The 17,219-nt window shown below is 38.5% G+C and overlaps 2 protein-coding genes across 3 annotated transcripts in view; both read left to right on the top strand.

Annotated features, from left to right (window-relative positions):
- The window catches only part of Acat1 (acetyl-CoA acetyltransferase 1), a 191,769-nt gene that overhangs the window by 116,385 nt on the left and 58,165 nt on the right, over window positions 1–17,219 (top strand). The gene's annotated exons all lie outside the window — the stretch shown is intronic.
- Cul5 (cullin 5) overlaps window positions 1–17,219 on the top strand; it is a 51,972-nt gene that overhangs the window by 6,469 nt on the left and 28,284 nt on the right. Inside the window, exons 2-5 of one of the 2 annotated variants that reach the window (XM_051197476.1) lie at window positions 6,995–7,096; window positions 11,212–11,321; window positions 14,663–14,762; window positions 16,775–16,951. In XM_051197476.1, the coding sequence (XP_051053433.1) occupies window positions 6,995–7,096; window positions 11,212–11,321; window positions 14,663–14,762; window positions 16,775–16,951 (489 nt within the window). The remainder of the gene's footprint in view (window positions 1–6,994; window positions 7,097–11,211; window positions 11,322–14,662; window positions 14,763–16,774; window positions 16,952–17,219) is intronic. The other variant, XM_051197477.1, reaches the window with a different exon arrangement.

Here is a 17,219-nt window from a genome sequence, read left to right as displayed (position 1 = left end):
TGTTACCTGTGAAGTTGTTGGGTTTTTTGAGATATCATGAATGGCCCTTTCTATGTATCTCTATCCTGGAATTCTTTGTTGACCACAGTAGTCTTGAACTCAGGCAGATATTCGCCTGCCTCTGCCTCCCAAGTGATGGGTTTAATGGTGTCACACTCTGTATCTCTGGCTGGCCTTAAGCTCTCTGAGATCCTCCTGCCTCTACCTCCAAAGTGCTGGGATTAAAGGCATGCACCAGTAAGCCCATCTGGTAGCTGTTATTTTTCATTAGGTAGTTAAGGAATGGTTCTGAGTAAATAGGATTGATACAGGGCCTTTATTAAATATGAAGCCAGGTGTACATTGGTCAGAAGAGTTGTGATTCAGAGTCAAGAATGTACTTGGCTAGGAATATGGATGTAATTCTAAGGTTTGAGTGTTTCAGTTAACATTCAGGCTTTGGTAATTATTTTTAGACATGTAAATATGATTAGAAAGTTCATTAAAATCCCTGTCTTACAAGGAGCTTACATTGTAAGGAATGTGAATACTAAAGAAATGAATAACATATTGAGTGGTGGTTTAAAAAATACATGTATCCCCCACCCCCACAGGGTTTCTTTGTAACAACAGTCAGTCTTGGCTGTCTTGGAACTCACTTTGTAGACTAGGCTGGACTGGAATTCACAGAGACCCACTTGCCTCTGCCTCTCAAGTGCTAGGATTAAAGGTGAGCACCACCATCTCTGCCTGGGTGTTCCATTTTTAATTATCTGCATGTGTATGTGTGTATGTGTGAAGGGTATGTGTACTTTAGTGCAGGTACCTGGGAGGTCAGAAGAAGAGAACATTGATTCCCTAGAGGTGGGAACTGAACTCAGGTCCTCTGCAAGAATAGTGGGCACTCTTTTAACTGCAAAGCCATCTCACAGAACCAGAACTGACAACTTTATTTTTTTTTCTCCTTCCCCTATCTTTCTTTCTTCTTTTTAAGGAGAAATCTCAACTGTATTGTCCAGACTGGTCTTAAATCCTAAGTTAAAACGGTTCTTCTAGCTCAGCCTCTTAAATGCTAGAATTATATGCATTTACTACCACAGCAAGCTATATGGTATTTTGAAAGTCCTATTTGGGTAGGGGTATATAGTTCAGTGGTTTAGCACATGCTTAGTATTTGTGAAACCCAGCACCACACAACAAAATTAGTTAAGTTTAACATTTTAAGTCCTGCTAGTTGGTCACAGTGTGATTATAGTAATAATTGTGGCACTCCGGATGGAAGACCAACTTAGGTAGTGAACATAGGGAGAGCCCTGTTTCAGAAAATCAAAGGGAAGACTGGGAACTTAGCATCTGCCTAGCATTGCACAGGACCCTAGGTTCAAATCCCAGGACCACAGAATAAACAAATGGGGTGTGTGTGTCCTACTTAAGTTTGAATTAAAATTTCAGGCCCATAGCTGAAATTTTACCGGCTCAGAACTTTGGGGACTTCCTTCATTTGGTCTGATATACAACAGTAAGTTGGCCCAGAGTGACTTGGCCCAGAGGGAAGTTTGTATTAGAGGGTACATGATCTGAATACATGAATAAAAAAAAGGCCAGGGTGCTGCAAAGCATGGGCTCTTAGACAAGCCTAGCCAGGGAGAAAGTGTGGGTTAGTAAGCTTCCCCATCTCTCTTGGAAACTAGGAAGGAGTAGAGGAACAGTTTGTGGATTTAGCCTAACACATTCCTCTGACTTCTATCTTCAGCCGTGGGAATGGAGAGTTGTTACTAGCTGTACTTCCGAGGACCCAGGTTATAATTAATGATCCCAGCAACAATTCTAGTTTCAGGAGACATGAGATCCTTTCTGGTTTCTGCTAGTACCAGGCATGCATATGGTACACAGATAGTCGTGCAGGCAAATAGATACACTAAAATGAAAACAATAATATTATAGAGCTTAGCAAAATTAAATCTGGTGACTTGGAATTGTTTTCTGTTTTATTAGAGTGGGTCCCAAATGACATTTAGGGTAGGCTACTCCATTATTTAGCTTTCTATCACATAATAAAATACCAGTCCTTGACTGAGTGATCCTGTTGTTTTGATTCTTTGATATGGGTAGCAAGCACATGGTGTGGATGAAGGGGCAAAACTACCTTTAAGGCACAAAACACAGAGAAGAGAGAAGAGGGTGGGATCCTACAGTCTTCAGGCATAACCCCAGTAACCTAAGGTTCTCCCACAAGGTCCTACTAACTACAAGTCTCAGTATACCACTCTTGCACTCTTGCACAACATTGGAGCTGTAGCTTCTCTCAATATAATCTTAGCATCTTGCTGATGATTCTACCTACTTTCTGGATTCCATTCTGGCTGGTGGGACCATATTATGTCTAGCCTTGTGTATGTGCTCTGGCAATTGTTCTGCCTCCTCCTTTGTAATGGTTTTCTTCTCAGACTTTTTGTTGTTGTATTTTTTGTTTTGTTTTTATTTTTTGAGAGAGGGTTTCTCTATGTACTAGCCCTGACTGTCCTTGAACTCACTCTGTAGACCAGGGTGCTTTAGATCTGCAGAGTGACATTGTTCTGTCTGCCTTTGTCCCAACCTTTACACTTCTGATTCATTCTAGTTACTACTACGACTCTTCAAACTCATGCTTTTTTAAGTTAGTGAAACCACCAGTCTGTGTTTAGGTTTTTTCTCTCTCTAAGCTCTGGAAACTCTCTAACCAAGTATGTTTTTGAGTGTTTAGGCTCCTTTCATCTTTCTCAGGAAGCGCTGCCTTGTGTGTTTAAGTAGGAGGGAAAGATTGATTCCTGTTAGTCTTTCATAGTTTACAGCATGTATCCCTGAGGGAAAGTTTGGTTCCTGTTAGTCTTTCATAGTGCCAGAAGAGGGCACCAGATCATTACAGATGGTTGTGAGCCATCATGTGGTTGCTGGGAATTGAACTCAGGACCTCTGGAAGACCAGCTAGTGTTCTTAACCACTGAGCCATCTTTCCAGCCCTGTGTTCCCATTTTCTAATGTTCTCTCTTCTGGCTTGCAGGGATACATGCAGACAGAACACTGTATATATAATAATTAAATATTTTTTTAAAAAATGGGAAACACTATTACAATGGAGATATTTAGGTCTCTGTATGTTAATACGCTGATGGTTTGAAAATGGAACAATTAAATGAGAAGATAACTGATTTAGATGGGACTTATGTAATTCAATTATGAACATATCGGTATTGTCACTAAAAAGGTTGGTTAATAGGACTGCTAAGATACAAGTTTTGATCCCAGCACTTGGGAGGCAGAGGCAGGCAGATCTTTGAGTTTGAGGCCAGCCTGGTCTATAGAGCAAGTTTTGGACAGCGAGGGCTGTTGAAGAAGCCCTGTCTTTAAAGGGGGGGGGGGGGAGAAGGGGAGAGAGAGAGAAAAAAGAGAAAAGAAAATGAATCTCATGACCATGATGATACTTGGGTGGTAGAGGTGATTTCCAGAGGTTTAAAGAAAAATCAAAATGTCAAGTGTTTCAATTGTGGCAAACAAGGTCACTTAAAAAGGGATTGTAGGCAGGGTGTTCCTAGAAAGTGTTTTATTTTTTTCTTATAATCTAAACATAAGACCTCTCCCTTCTGGAATATGCAGAGGGTGTGGCAAAGGCAGATATTTGACAAATGAATGTAGTTTAACAAAAGACATTCAAGGTAACCCTTTGCTCTTGGGAAACTCCATGAGGGATCATTCATTCTAAGGCCTCCATGCTAAATTCATTTCAGCCGTTTCATGTAACCATGGAGGAAAGCCCTTTCCAGAGCAATTAAAGAACCTAATGCCTCTTAAAAGAAACCATACTGCTCTGGATGATGGAGCAGCTATAGAAGAGAGAACAAAAAATTCAGGAGAAACCGTAAAACAAATATTTTGGCAAACTTCTATAAATGATCAAGGACCAAAATAAAAAATAATGAATAAATGACATTGTCATTTAAAGACTGGTAGACACAGGTGTAGATGTCACAATAATACACCAGAATATTGGTATCCAAATTGGCCTCTTTAGGAGGTAAGTGTTCAGCTTTTAGGAATTGGATCTTTATCTTAGGTAAAACAGCACCAGATTGGTCAAATGTAGAGGGCCAGAAGGACAGAGAGAGGACAATTATAGCCATACGTGGCTATCATACCAATGAATTTATTGAGATGTAATTTGTTACAACAATAGAATACTCAGATTAACATTCCTCTAATCTCAGAAACAAACCATAAATTAATATGTTTCTGAGAAAAACATTAGAAGGTATTGTCATTGGGCCAGGCTGTGGTGGCTCGTCTTTAATCCTAGCACTTTCAAAGCAGAGGCAAGTGGATCTCTGTGAGTTCGAGGCCAGCTCTGGTATACAGGCTTCAAAGCTACATAGAAACCCTGTCTCAGAAAACAGGCAAACAAGGTCACTGGCTAGTCAGGTTGTACAAGCAGTGTATAACAGCTGCTGATCTTTCAAAGGCACCAACAGCCCATTTTAAAATGGTTGACCGACAAACTTGTGGGTTGCTCAAAAACCTTTAACAAGAGAGAAACTGCAGGTTTTAGAAGAGCTGGTACAGGAGCAACTAAATGCTCCGCATATTGAAGAATCATTCAGCCCTTTGAATCCCCCTGTATTTGTTATTGAAAAGAAATTTGGAAAATAGAGAATGATAACAGATCTAAGAGCTGTTAATAATGTGATTCAACCAGTGGGCTCTCTACAGTCTGCACTATACCCTTAAAAGGAAAAGATAGAAAAAATTGCCTTCATGGTGCCTACTTATAATAATTCTCAGGCTGTTTAGAGGTAGCAATGGAAGGTTCTCTCACAGGGAATGTTAAATAGCCCCACCCGGTACCAATATTTTGTAGGTCAGCCACTGGAAATGATACATAAGCAGTTTCTTCAATCTTTAGTTTACCATTACATCTTACTAGCTGGTTCAAATGTAGATACTTTAGAATATTTGAAGAAGAAAACTTTGCCTTGTTGGGGATTACAAATTGCTCATGAAAAAATGCAAAGAGGAGATTCTGCTAATTATTTAGGATATAAAATTCTACTGAAAAATTAGATTCCAAAAGGTGCAAATTAGGAGAGATTGATTGCTGACTCTTAATGACTTTCAAAGATTGCTAGGAGACATTTCCTATCTAAGCCCCACAATTGTAGTAGAAAAAAAATGAACTGAGTAATTTGTTCAAAACCTTAGACGGTGACAAGGACTTAGATAATCCAAGAGAATTATGAGCTGAAGCTGAGGGAGAAGTGGCTTTGGTGGAAAAGGAATTACAGGATGCACATGTGGGTCATTTGGGTCAAAGCTTGATTGCATTTTGGTTATTTTACCCTCTTAAGCATTCTCTCTCCAAGAATATTAATGCAGAGGGAAGATATAATTTTAGAATGGATCTTTTTACCACATAAACAAGATTAAGAAAGTGTAAACTTGTGTGGAAAAGATCTGAGTTTATTTTAAAAGGAAAATTGAGACTTTGTCAATTAGCAGGAATAGATGCAGCAGAAATTGGTATCTTTTACTAATGATGAAATTCACAAATATGGACAGGAAGTGAACCTTGACAAAAAGTTTGCAGTAATCTTTTGGGAGAGATGAATAACAAATATCCCAAAAGCAAGAGAATTCAATATATAAAGAGAACTAACTGGATTCTTCCTCTCATTGTATGGGAAATACTAATATCTAGAGTCCCGCTCCCCCCTCTCCCATTCTATACTAATGCAAGTAAACCAGGAGAGGCAGGTTACAAATAAGAAAACTTAAGTGGCTCAAAGCCCTTATTCTGTCCAAACTTCTCATGGTATTCATGGATTTTATGTAAACTCTCAGCATAGTTAGTAATTCGCAATATGCAGAAAGAGTTGTTTTGCATATTGAAACTGCTGAATTTATACCAGATGATACAGAATTGATTTATTATTTATTCAGTTACAAGACAGTCAGGAACAGGAATCATCATCTATATACTATCACATATCTGATCCCATATGGATCTGCCAGGCCCTCTAGCACAACATAATGATGAAATTGATCAATTATTGATAAGAAATGTGTTAGAGGGACATTCATAAAAAACATCATGCCAGGAGCAAAAGTTTGAAAAAAATATTTCCATCACTTGGCAATAAGCCAAGGAAAATATAAGGAAATGTCCTCCATTTTTTTATACAACCAAACTCTACTTCCAGCAAGAAGTAGCACAAAGGATACTCAAAGGAATGAAGTCTGGCAGATGGATGTGTTTCATTTTGCAGAATTTTGAAAATTTAAAATATGTACACCACACCATTGATACCTATTCAGGATTTCAATGGGCAACTGCTTTGAGTTCTGAAAAAACTGATTCTATAATTATACATTTGTTAGAAGTTATGGTCATCATGGGAATACCTGTACAAATTAAGACTGACAATGCTCCAACATATGTCTCTAGTAAATGAAGCAATTTTTTTAATTATAATATAAAGCATATAACAGGCATAGCACACAATCAATCCTACAGGGCAAGCAGTTATGGAAAGATCAAATTGAACTCTAAAGAATATGCTAAATAAACAGAAAGGGATAATAAGGATCCCTAGAAATAGACTGCATAATTCTTTATTAACTTTGAATTTTCTAAATTCTAATGAAAGGAACAACAGCTGTGGAGAGACATTGGATTGTAGAAAAAAACTGTAAATCAGCCTATATACTTTAAAGATGTGCTGAGCTCAGACTAAAAAACAGGATATATATGTTACATTGGGGAAGGGGTTTTGCTTTTGTTTCCACACAGGTGAAGGAAAGCTATGGATACCATCACAATTGATAGACTAGACTTGAACAAAACACCCCTTGATTAGAAGAGGTGATGGCCCTTCAATCTAAACTAACTTTAAAACTAACATGCTTTTCATTTGATCAGATATAACTTGCCAGAAGGGAACCTCCCCAAAATTAGGGTTGGAGAAAGGTTATGTTTTTGTCTTTTCAGGAGAATGAAGGCATCCAGCTAAGGAATCTGAAGACCACTGGACAAATGAGACATCTGAGGGAAAAGGACAAATCATCCAGAGAAAATGTCCCAAGAAAAAGAGTAAATTGGCCTATTAGCATATCACATCTCCAATAGGATACAATTTCTCAAATCTTCCCAAATGTTTGTTTCTGCTTCTCTCTACAGACATATCATAAAATGGTCGTTTTGTAGTCCCACTTCAATTAAAAAGCTGGCTTTGGAGTTGGAGCATGGCTCTCTCTTTCTCTAAACCCAAGCATGCTTGTTAAAACAAAAGCCAAAATATCTGTCCTGTCAGAAGAGCCACCTGATATGGGACAGAAGAAAAACAAAAATTAAGGGACTATTTTATTGCTACTCATAAACCTTTGATTTTATTTTGAGTCTTTGAAGCTTTTCTTAAGGTATAAATATTGTCTCAAAATGTATAAGACTAATATATATATTTAAACTTTTTAATAATGATATTAATGGTCATATAGAATACTAATTAATTCTAGAAAAAGGCTTCATCTAGCTTCCTGTACATGATTTTGGGTTTGAGTCTCTATCAGGTAACTAGCGATTAAGTTTTTGTATTCTGGGTGTACATAACGAAGTATGGTCCTTTAACCTCTTTGAAATCTGCTGCATATACTATTTAAAATGTTTTCTACAGTGAACCATGACCATGTTTAACAGCGACCTTTGAAGTCTCCAAAAGGAGGATGAGGCCCCACAATGACATTTCACCAGGACTATGATAACATCACTAAACTGAGAAACAGCTCCTGAGAAACTGCTCAGGAAAATTTTCAGTTGGCTAGTTGAGATGATGCAGCCTCACAGACTACTCTAGCCAGGATTTGAGACAAGCCTTGCATTTACCCATTATTTAGAGACTGGACAACAAATGATACAGCTACCACTCCCAGGACTTAAAAAATTAATTCAAATTTTTCTTTTCAGGATCCCCTAAAGATGCTGTTGCCTCCAGACAGCAGGAAGTAAATTTAAGAATATGATGCCCACATTCCTCAGAGGTTGGGTGGTGGTTTTTGGTCTTTGTATGGATTATGGATATTTGCCATCGTTTAGGGTAGTTAGTTACAATTTGTTATTGGCAATTGGTCAGGAAAATAGTTGAACAAAGGAGATTAGATTCAGAATTCTTTTGAAAAAAGATATAGAATATGATAAGATATATGGGTAGATTATTGAATCTACTCCTGAAAAGAAATGAGGGGGGTATATAGAAATAGGATAAAAAGGTAGATTATTGAATCTACTTTTAAATAAAAAAAGCAACTACATATTTTACATTGACTTGGATTTTTTGTATCTTGATACAAAGTTATGATTATTTTTGTTAGAACATACTGTACATACATTTCTAATCTTGTTCAAGGTATTGTATCTATGCAACTCATTTAACTATGTAATGCTTAATGCACATTTTTAGCCCTTGAAAGTTATTACCAACTATTTAGGATAATAAGGAAATGCAAGTTAATGGTTAGTCATCTATACCATTGAACTTGTAGTCTCATTAGATATGTTTTCAAGGTCAAACAGATATATTTTAGATAGACAGGTCATCTTTAAATACTTGAGAGTTCTACAGAATATGACTTAGGTACAGCATTTTGAACTCACCAAAATAGTATAGATAATATAGTATTTTCTCTGAATTTGTCAATTGTTAATGGACTAGACATTGTTGATATATTTAATGTCTGAATATAGTATATATAGTTATTGTACTTACTGTATAAATTTTTTCTTATATTGGTTATAACTTTTATTTTACACAAACAAAAAAGGGGAAATGTGTTATCTTGTTTATACTCTAATAAAGCTTGCCACTGGGCAGTGGTGACACGCATTTAATATTGGCAGAGGCAGAGACAGGTGGAGCTCTGTGATGAGTTTGAGGCTAGCCTGGTCTACAAGAGCTAGTTCCTGGACAGCTAGAGCTACACAGAGAAACCCTGTCTGGAAAACAAAACAAAACACCTACCCCAAAGGAAAAAACAATCAGTCAATCAAACAAACAAACAAAAAGCTTGCCTGAAGAGGGTGAAGTTAGCCACTAGTTAATCATAGAGGTCTGGAAGTCTGTAAAGATAGACAGGAAGTGATATGTCTTGGCAGAAGGAGGAATATAGGGCAGAAAGAGACAGGAACTCCATCTCTTTTCAGTGTGACAATTTTATAGAGGTTAAAGAGCTCCAGTGGCTGGCCTCTTTTTAAAACAATCAGCATAATTTACACAGTATGCAAGAATATTCCACAGAAGAAAAAAGTAAAGATGGTTTAAACACAATTGAAATAAATTGCAAAACACTTGCCATTTTACCTGAGACTTGAGCAGTCATAAATTTTAGTATACATGAAAGACCGTGGAATCCATCCCTCTGTGGGTGGGATAGGGAGTGAGGATGCATGTGGTGTGTCTGCACATGTGTGTGCCACTTCAGAGAACCAAGAAGGATGTTGAATGTCTTGCCTTATTACTTTATACTTACTCCCTTGAGGCTATTATATCTCATGTTATATCCTTGTGACTATACCTAGATTCAGGGTATCCCACTGAACCTGGAGCTTGGCTAGTTGTCAGCAGCCATGATGATCTTCCTTTCTCTACCCCCACAATACTGGGATTATTGGCAAGTTCATGCCATGTTTGGCTTTTTATGTGGGTCCTGGGAATTTGAACTCAGAACTTCATACTTGTACCCCAAGCATTGACAGCTGTACTTTTCAGAGGGGTTTCTTTTCTTATTTTGTGCAGGGTCTCTAAGTAGTAATAGGCAACCTGGACTTGCTAAGTAGACCAGACTGGCCTTGTGGCAGGCTGACCTTAGTGGCAGGTGCCAACACACCCAGCCTTTCTTTTTGTCCTTTTAAAAAAAAATGCTGATATGCATGACTATTTTATGTGCATGTATGTGTCGCATATGCATGGATGATGTACTTGGTACCCTGAAGAGGGTGTCAGATCCCTTGGAACTGGGGCTACTGATCATTGTGTATGTTGTGCAAGCTGAAACCAGGTCTCTGCAAGAGTATCAAGTATCACTCTTAACTGCTGATCCATCTCTATTCTGACAGCTTTACTTTTGTGAAGTACAGGACAGCTGTAAAATTAAAGGGTTCAGTCTCTAATACACCTGTTTATTTCCAACACCAGATAGAAGGCAGGATTTACTGCAAGCTGGTATAAGCACTGTTACTTGTTATATAACATAAGGTCACCTAAAGGGAGAAGCATAGGACAGTCTAGGAGGTCACAAGCACAGTTTCTGCTGTCCTCCTTGTACTGTAGTCTGCAGACATTTCTCTTCTGATGTCAGTGTATGACAACATGCACAAATTATGCCTCAGGGAAGGTTATCTTACTTTTCTCTGGCCAGGTTGTGTGAAATTTCTTCACAAAGTCATAAATCGTTGCTTCCATGAGAGCTTTGAATTTCTAGATTGACCTAAAACCCCTCTCTAAGTTACATTTGGCCAGCCCCTATTTCTAAGACCATGTAGATGTGGCAAGTTTCCTACCAAAACCATATTGGTTAGCTTATCTTATACACAATACCTAAGGTTCTCAGGCTCATACTAGGTACATATTCCATTTGTTCTGGGATTATCTGTTTTGTGCAGTCTATCTTAGTATTGCTGTCTTGAATTAAACCCAGCCTATAATCCAGCCTGGATTTTTGTTTATATATACATTTTCTCTTATTTTCTGCTATAAGATTAAGCTTTGTTCTGGCCTAAGCCTTTTGTTTGTGGGTGGCAGTTGTGTAGCTCTGTCTGTTTATGGGGCCCCTAGATCAAGACCTGTCCCTGGTACATGAGCTAGCTTTTTATCCCTGGAATGAACTTGGATGCCTCACCAAACCTTGATGCAGGGGAAGGAGATTGGTCCTGCTTTCACATGATTTGCCAGGCTTTGCTGACTCCCATAGGAGACCTGCCCCTTTCTGAATGTAGTGGAAGTGGACAGGGGTGGGGAATGAGAAGAGAGGAGGGAGGGAAGGCTGGTTGGTATGTAAAATAAATGACAAATTTAATTAAAAAAAAAAAACTTAAGTCTGGAAAGCTGTTTTTAAATTTGATCTCTTTGTTCTTTATAGCTCACAAAATATATTATGTTTTTAAATAAAAGCATGAGATTTTAAAATTAAATTATCTTTTATCTCTTGTTTTTTAAGAATAAAGGTTCTCTCCAGTTTGAAGACAAATGGGATTTCATGCGTCCAATTGTTTTGAAGCTTTTACGACAGGAATCTGTAACAAAACAGCAGTGGTTTGATCTGTTTTCGTAAGTAATCCAGTAATTCTATTAACAGATCAGGTTTTGGTGTCTTTCTGCACTCAGGAGGACAGTATGCATTTAAGTGATCTGCTTACCTATGTTGGGGATTCCCAAGTTGTTTCCAGGTCCCCTGATTAGCTAGGTGAACTCACAACAAGCCTGACCTTACAGGGAAAGGCATGTGGTATATAGTTGGGAGATTTAAGGAGGAGATTAAGGACAAATTTCCAAGACACCTTTTCCAGAGAGTTATATGGGATACTAACATTTTTCATAGATTTATCTTTTTTATGTGTGTGAGGATTTTGATGCATGCATGTGTGTGTGTACTTGGTACTAGTGGAGACCAGAAGAGGGTGTTGGATCCCTTGGAAAAGGGTCCTCTGTAAGAGCAGCAAGTGCTCTTTACTGCCGAACCATCTCTCCAGTACTGGGACATTTAATTCTTCAGCAGCAAGATTGGCAACATGTACCAGGCAGTGTTGTGCCTTTAATCCCAGCACTTGGGAGGGAGAGGCAGGTGGATCTCTGAGTTTGAAGCCTCCCTGGTCAGGGAACACAGAGAAACCCTGTCTCAAAAACTTTTTTTTACAAAACAAAACAACAACAAAAAACCAAACACCACAGAACTAAAAAACAAAACAAAAAGATTGGCAACATATATCATCAAAAGTTAATGGCAGTGGCCATACAGTCATTCCGTTTGAACTCACAGGAAGAGTAAGTGTTCAGTATAAATCATGTTTGTATGAACAGTTAACACTGAACCAGTGTTATCATTCATTTCAGTAAGTTGTATTTAAGTGTTCTCAGATACCAGTTAAAGGCTAACCTTACAAGCAGAGTTTTCTAAGAAATTCAACCTTAGGTGTGCTTTGTTACTTCTCAGCCCTTGACCAAATGTCTTTACAGCACAATTATTGAGTAGTCTCTATGACGTAGTGTAGCAAGTTAACTAAACCATTAATCACAAAGTTTACCTTAGAAAGCCAAATGGCTTTCTCCTTCACTTACTCCTCCCACCCCCCATAGCTTTTGCTGTCCTGGAACTTACTCTGTAGAGCAGGCTGGCCTTGAACTTAGAAATCAGTCTGCCTCTGCCTCTCAAATGCTGGGATTAAAGGCCTGTGCCACCACTGGCTTTACTTTCTCTGTGAACTTTTTAGATTGATTTAATATGTATGAGTGTTTTGCCTGTATACATGTATACATTGTATACATGCCTGCTCCCTGTAAAAACCAGTAGAATATGTCAGATTGATCCCTTTGAATTGTAAGCCTCCATGTGGATGACAGAAGAACTGAAACCAAGTCCTCTGGGAGAGTAATGTTATTCCTAACCACTGGACCATTTCTCCAGTGTCCCCACCACCACACTTTTAAAAGTTAACTTTTGGCCTACTCATGTACCTCAGTGGTAGAATACCTGCTTAACAAGAACAAACCCTGGGTACTGGGGTTGAAAGGTAAAAACGGGAACATAGCCAAGGCCTGAAACATTAATTCAAACGTAGAGCCTAAGTAAGTTGAAGCAAGCCTGAAAGGCTTCCAGGGTTGAGGTAGTGTTTGGTCAGGGCATGTTCACAAGCATATTTAATTTCAGAGGACACAAAAAAGGAAAGACTTTTAAATTGTTAGGCTATAGCAAGCGAAGCCTACATTAGTCGGATAGCACCAGTGAATGATTCTGCCAGTGTTATTGAGCCATCCACCTTGGGCTTCCCAGTTCAGCCAGCTAATTCAGCTCAGGCTGTGACAACAGGTTCATATGTTAGTCCCCGTGTTGCTTATGTGTCATGACAGTAAGGTGAACAAAAACTGCAAGTGTTCTGCATGGTAAGTACAGAAAGAGATGGGGGGTTGTTCCAGCTGTCTCAGTCAGTGCGAGTATGTGTGTTTGTGTGCTTGGAGTCTGAGTAGAAAGAACACACAGCAGTGTAGAAAATCAACTTTGGCCCCTTTTCTTTAAGAAGGGAAAGCAGGGCATAATGATCTTTCTTTTTCTCTTGAAATTTTGTCTTCCCAGGTACTGTATTTTTCTCTTATGAAATCAGTATACCCCCACTCTGTAATGGAACTTCAGTTTTTCCATTCATTCATCACTGTGAGAAGAACAGAAGCATTTTTTTTTTTTTAAATAGGAAAGATAGCTTTACAACCTAAGTATTAAAGACATGGAATGGAGTGTTTATGAGTCAGTTAGGATGAAATCCCCAAATTTCACAACTTCTCTGAATAGGTTATGTTGCAACAGGAAGAAATTATAGAAACATCAAATAATTCGGGTGGTGGCGGCATATGCATTTAGTCCAGAACTCAGGAGAGTTTTAGGCCAGCCTAGTCTACAGAAGTTCCAGAACACATTGAACTACACAGAGAGAACCTGTCTGAAAAAACTAAACAAAAAAAAAAAAAAAAAAAAAAAAAAAAAAAAAAAAACATCAAAACATGGAATATCTATACATACTCAGCCTTACCACATCAATTACCAAGTAGTAACAGAGAAGGGGAAAATCACAGTAAATGTATAGTCATGGATTAAGGAGAGGGACTCAGTATATATAGTGCTTGCTGTTAAGCATTTGGACCTGAGTTTTTTTTCCCTAGAAATGGTGTGTGTGTGTGTGTGAGTGATAATACATGTGTATGCACGTACCCCATGTATATGTAGAGGCCAAAGATTGACTTTGGATGCCTTGCCTTCATCTGCTGCTTTTATATCAAAGGTTATAACAGATGGTAGAAGAGAATAATATCTCTACTTACTCTACTTACTGGAGCTCACCAGTTCAACTAAATTTGCTGGCTGGGCAAGCTTTCTTTGTTTGGTCCTCCTCTCTCTGCCTCCCAGTGCTGGGACTACAGGCATGTACTACATTCCTGACTAAGAAAATATTAATAGTAATTAGCTTTGGGTATAGTGGTTAGGGGGCATAAACATATTTTGCAATGGATTTTAGTATAACATATAGAGAATTAAGGAAAACTGCTAGGTGGTGGTGGCACACACATTTAATCTCAGTATCCGGAAGCAGAGGCAGAGGGTCTCCTGAGTTCTATCGTAGCCTGCCTGGTCTACAGAGTGAGTATTAGGACAACCAGGACTTCAAAGAGAAACCATGTCTAGGAAAACAAAACAACAACAACAAAAAAGCAAGCAGTAACAATAGAAATAATAGACAGTTACCTTTTTGAGATATCTTGGTTCTTGTGAATGGGTTTAGCACTATTATTTTACCATGGTCTCTGGGGGCGGGGGGCAGTACCACTGTAGAGCTTGAGATGAATGCTTGTCTGTTTGTTCCTGTTTTATTACTGATGTTTGCCTACCTGTTTTAATTTTACAGGGATGTACATGCAGTCTGTCTTTGGGATGATAAAGGCTCATCAAAAATTCATCAGGCTTTAAAAGAAGATATTCTTGAGTTTATTAAGCAAGCACAGGCAGTAAGTTTTGCATGTTTTCACCTATATTTTATATTTTTTCATTGTTTGTGCTTGGCATCTAAAAGCCTCAGATACTTAGCTAATAAGCATATACTCATCAGTGAGCACCCTCATCCTTAGGCATGTTTGCTTTGGTTGGTTGGTAGTTTTTGAGAGAGGGTCTCACTGTAGCTCTGGCTGTTCAAATTCACACTGTGCCCTCAGTTCTACCTTCCTTTGTCTCTTTAATTCTAGGTAGGATTAAAGGTGTATGCCACTGTGCCTAGCCCCTTGGATTGCTTCTAAAAGCTATCTATCTGGTGCTAGAGAGAATGCTCAGTGCTTAAGAACATATATTGCTTTTGCGAAGTACCAAAATTTGGTGCCCAGCACCCATATCAAGTACTTATAACTGCTCCTCTAACTCCAGGATCCAATGTTTCTAATCTATGTGGACACCAGCAGTCATGAATACAGACATACACAACTACACATATATATATGTATGTTGTGGTATGTAACCATTTTCTACACACAAATAAATATAGCAGTAATAATAAGCTTATCATGGTGGCAATTATTTGTCATCTCAGCATTGGGGATGCAGAGACAGATCCCTGAGAGTCTAGCCAGGCAGTCTAGCTTGCTTGGCAAGTTCCAGGCCAGTTAGTAAACTAGTTTTTTGTTTTGTTTTGTTTTTTGAGATAGTCTCTTTTCATAGCCCTGGCTATCCTGGTATACATTATATAAATTAGGTTGACCTTGAACTAAAGAGATCTAGCTGCCTTTGCTGTATTTGGGCTCTACGTATGACCTCAGCACCACTTTCATTCAGCATCTTCACAGATTCTCTCTTACCTGGGTGGTGGTTGCAGCTCTAGCTTTTAATCCCAGTACTCAGGAGACAGAGAGAAGGCAGGCGGATCTCTGAATCTGAGGCCAGTCTAGTCTACAAAGTGAGTTCCAGGATGGGCTCCAAAGCTACCCAGAAAACCCTGTCTCAAAAACAAAACAACAAAAAAAGTCACTCTTAATTGGATGTGGTAGCACACATACCTTTCTTTAATCCTAGCACTCAGGGAGCAGATTTGTGTGGGAAGTCAGCCTCCTCCCCATAATGGGACCATGCCTCAAAAAAAGGAAAGAAGGTACAAACAACCAAGGAACAGAATACCTCACTTCACGTGTATGTTGCAGAGGTTTAGTTTATTCATAGAGTATCCGCCACTAATTCTAGACTATTTCCTCACCTTCTGAAGAAACACTTGTACTGTCAAACACTGTTAACCAGTAAACCATGAATTTTCTACTTCTGAATTTGTGTGTTCTTGGCATTTCATAAACTGACCTTTTATGACTGGTCTTCGTTTTCTAAGACTTATGTGTGCTCCATTTTTTGGCTGTGTACCATTCTGTTGTGTAGCTGTACAGCATACTGTTTGTTTATCCTTTACCAGCTTATGGTCCTGAACATTTACTACTTTTGTTGTTTTCCAGACAGGGTTTCTCTGTGTAGCCCTGGCTGTCCTGGAACTTGCTTTTGTAGACCAGGCTATTATGAACTCAGACATAAACCTCCCTCTGCCTCCCCAGTTCTGGGATTAAAAGTCTGGGCCACTACTGCTGAGTATACATGTGCTATTTTTGACTGTTTTTGGGTATGAATATTTAATGTGCCTAATAATAGTTAGGACATGTGATTAGTTTCTTCTCTCTCCCTTGCTCTCTCTCTCTCTCTCTGTTTTTTTGTTTGGTTTTTTTTGTTTTTGTTTTTGTTTTCTGAGACAGGGTTTCTCTGTCTTGCTTTGGAGTCTGTCCTGGTACATCAGGTTGGCCTCAAACTCAGAGATCCACCTGCCTCTGCCTCCTGAGTGCTGGGGTCAAAGGTGTGTGCCACTAATGCCCAGCTAGTTTCTTCTCTTAAATAGTTTGTACAGTAAATCATATTATTTTAAAATTATTGCTTTATTCTGTATTGTTCTTATTTTCTAGGCATTTTAAGTATTTCAAATTGATAACATTTTGTTTTTCAGCGTGTCCTGAGCCATCAAGATGACACAGCTTTGCTAAAGGCATATATTGTTGAATGGCGAAAATTCTTCACACAGTGTGATATTTTACCAAAACCTTTTTGTCAACTAGAGGTTACTTTGTTGGGTAAACAAAGCAGCAATAAAAAGTCAAATATGGAAGATAGTATTGTTAGAAAGGTATGTCTTTTACCATTGTTTTCCTAAATTTATTCAGGAAGAAGGCATTTAATTTATTTAATTTAATTTATGTAGGCTTTGCTACTTCACACAGTTCTTTTTAGCTTTCAGGATTTGTTGTCTGTTTGAGACAGGGTTCCTTTGTATAACAGATGTGATTGTCCTGCAACTCAGTTCTATAGACCAGAGATGCCTTGAACTCAGAGATCATTCTGCCCCTGATTCCCAAGTAGTAGAATCAAAGCTGTGTGCCAACACTGACCAGCTA

This window comes from Phodopus roborovskii, unplaced genomic scaffold (genome assembly GCF_943737965.1).
Source record: "Phodopus roborovskii unplaced genomic scaffold, PHOROB, whole genome shotgun sequence".
Lineage (NCBI taxonomy): Eukaryota > Metazoa > Chordata > Mammalia > Rodentia > Cricetidae > Phodopus > Phodopus roborovskii.
This window is presented reverse-complemented; position numbering and strand designations above follow the sequence as displayed.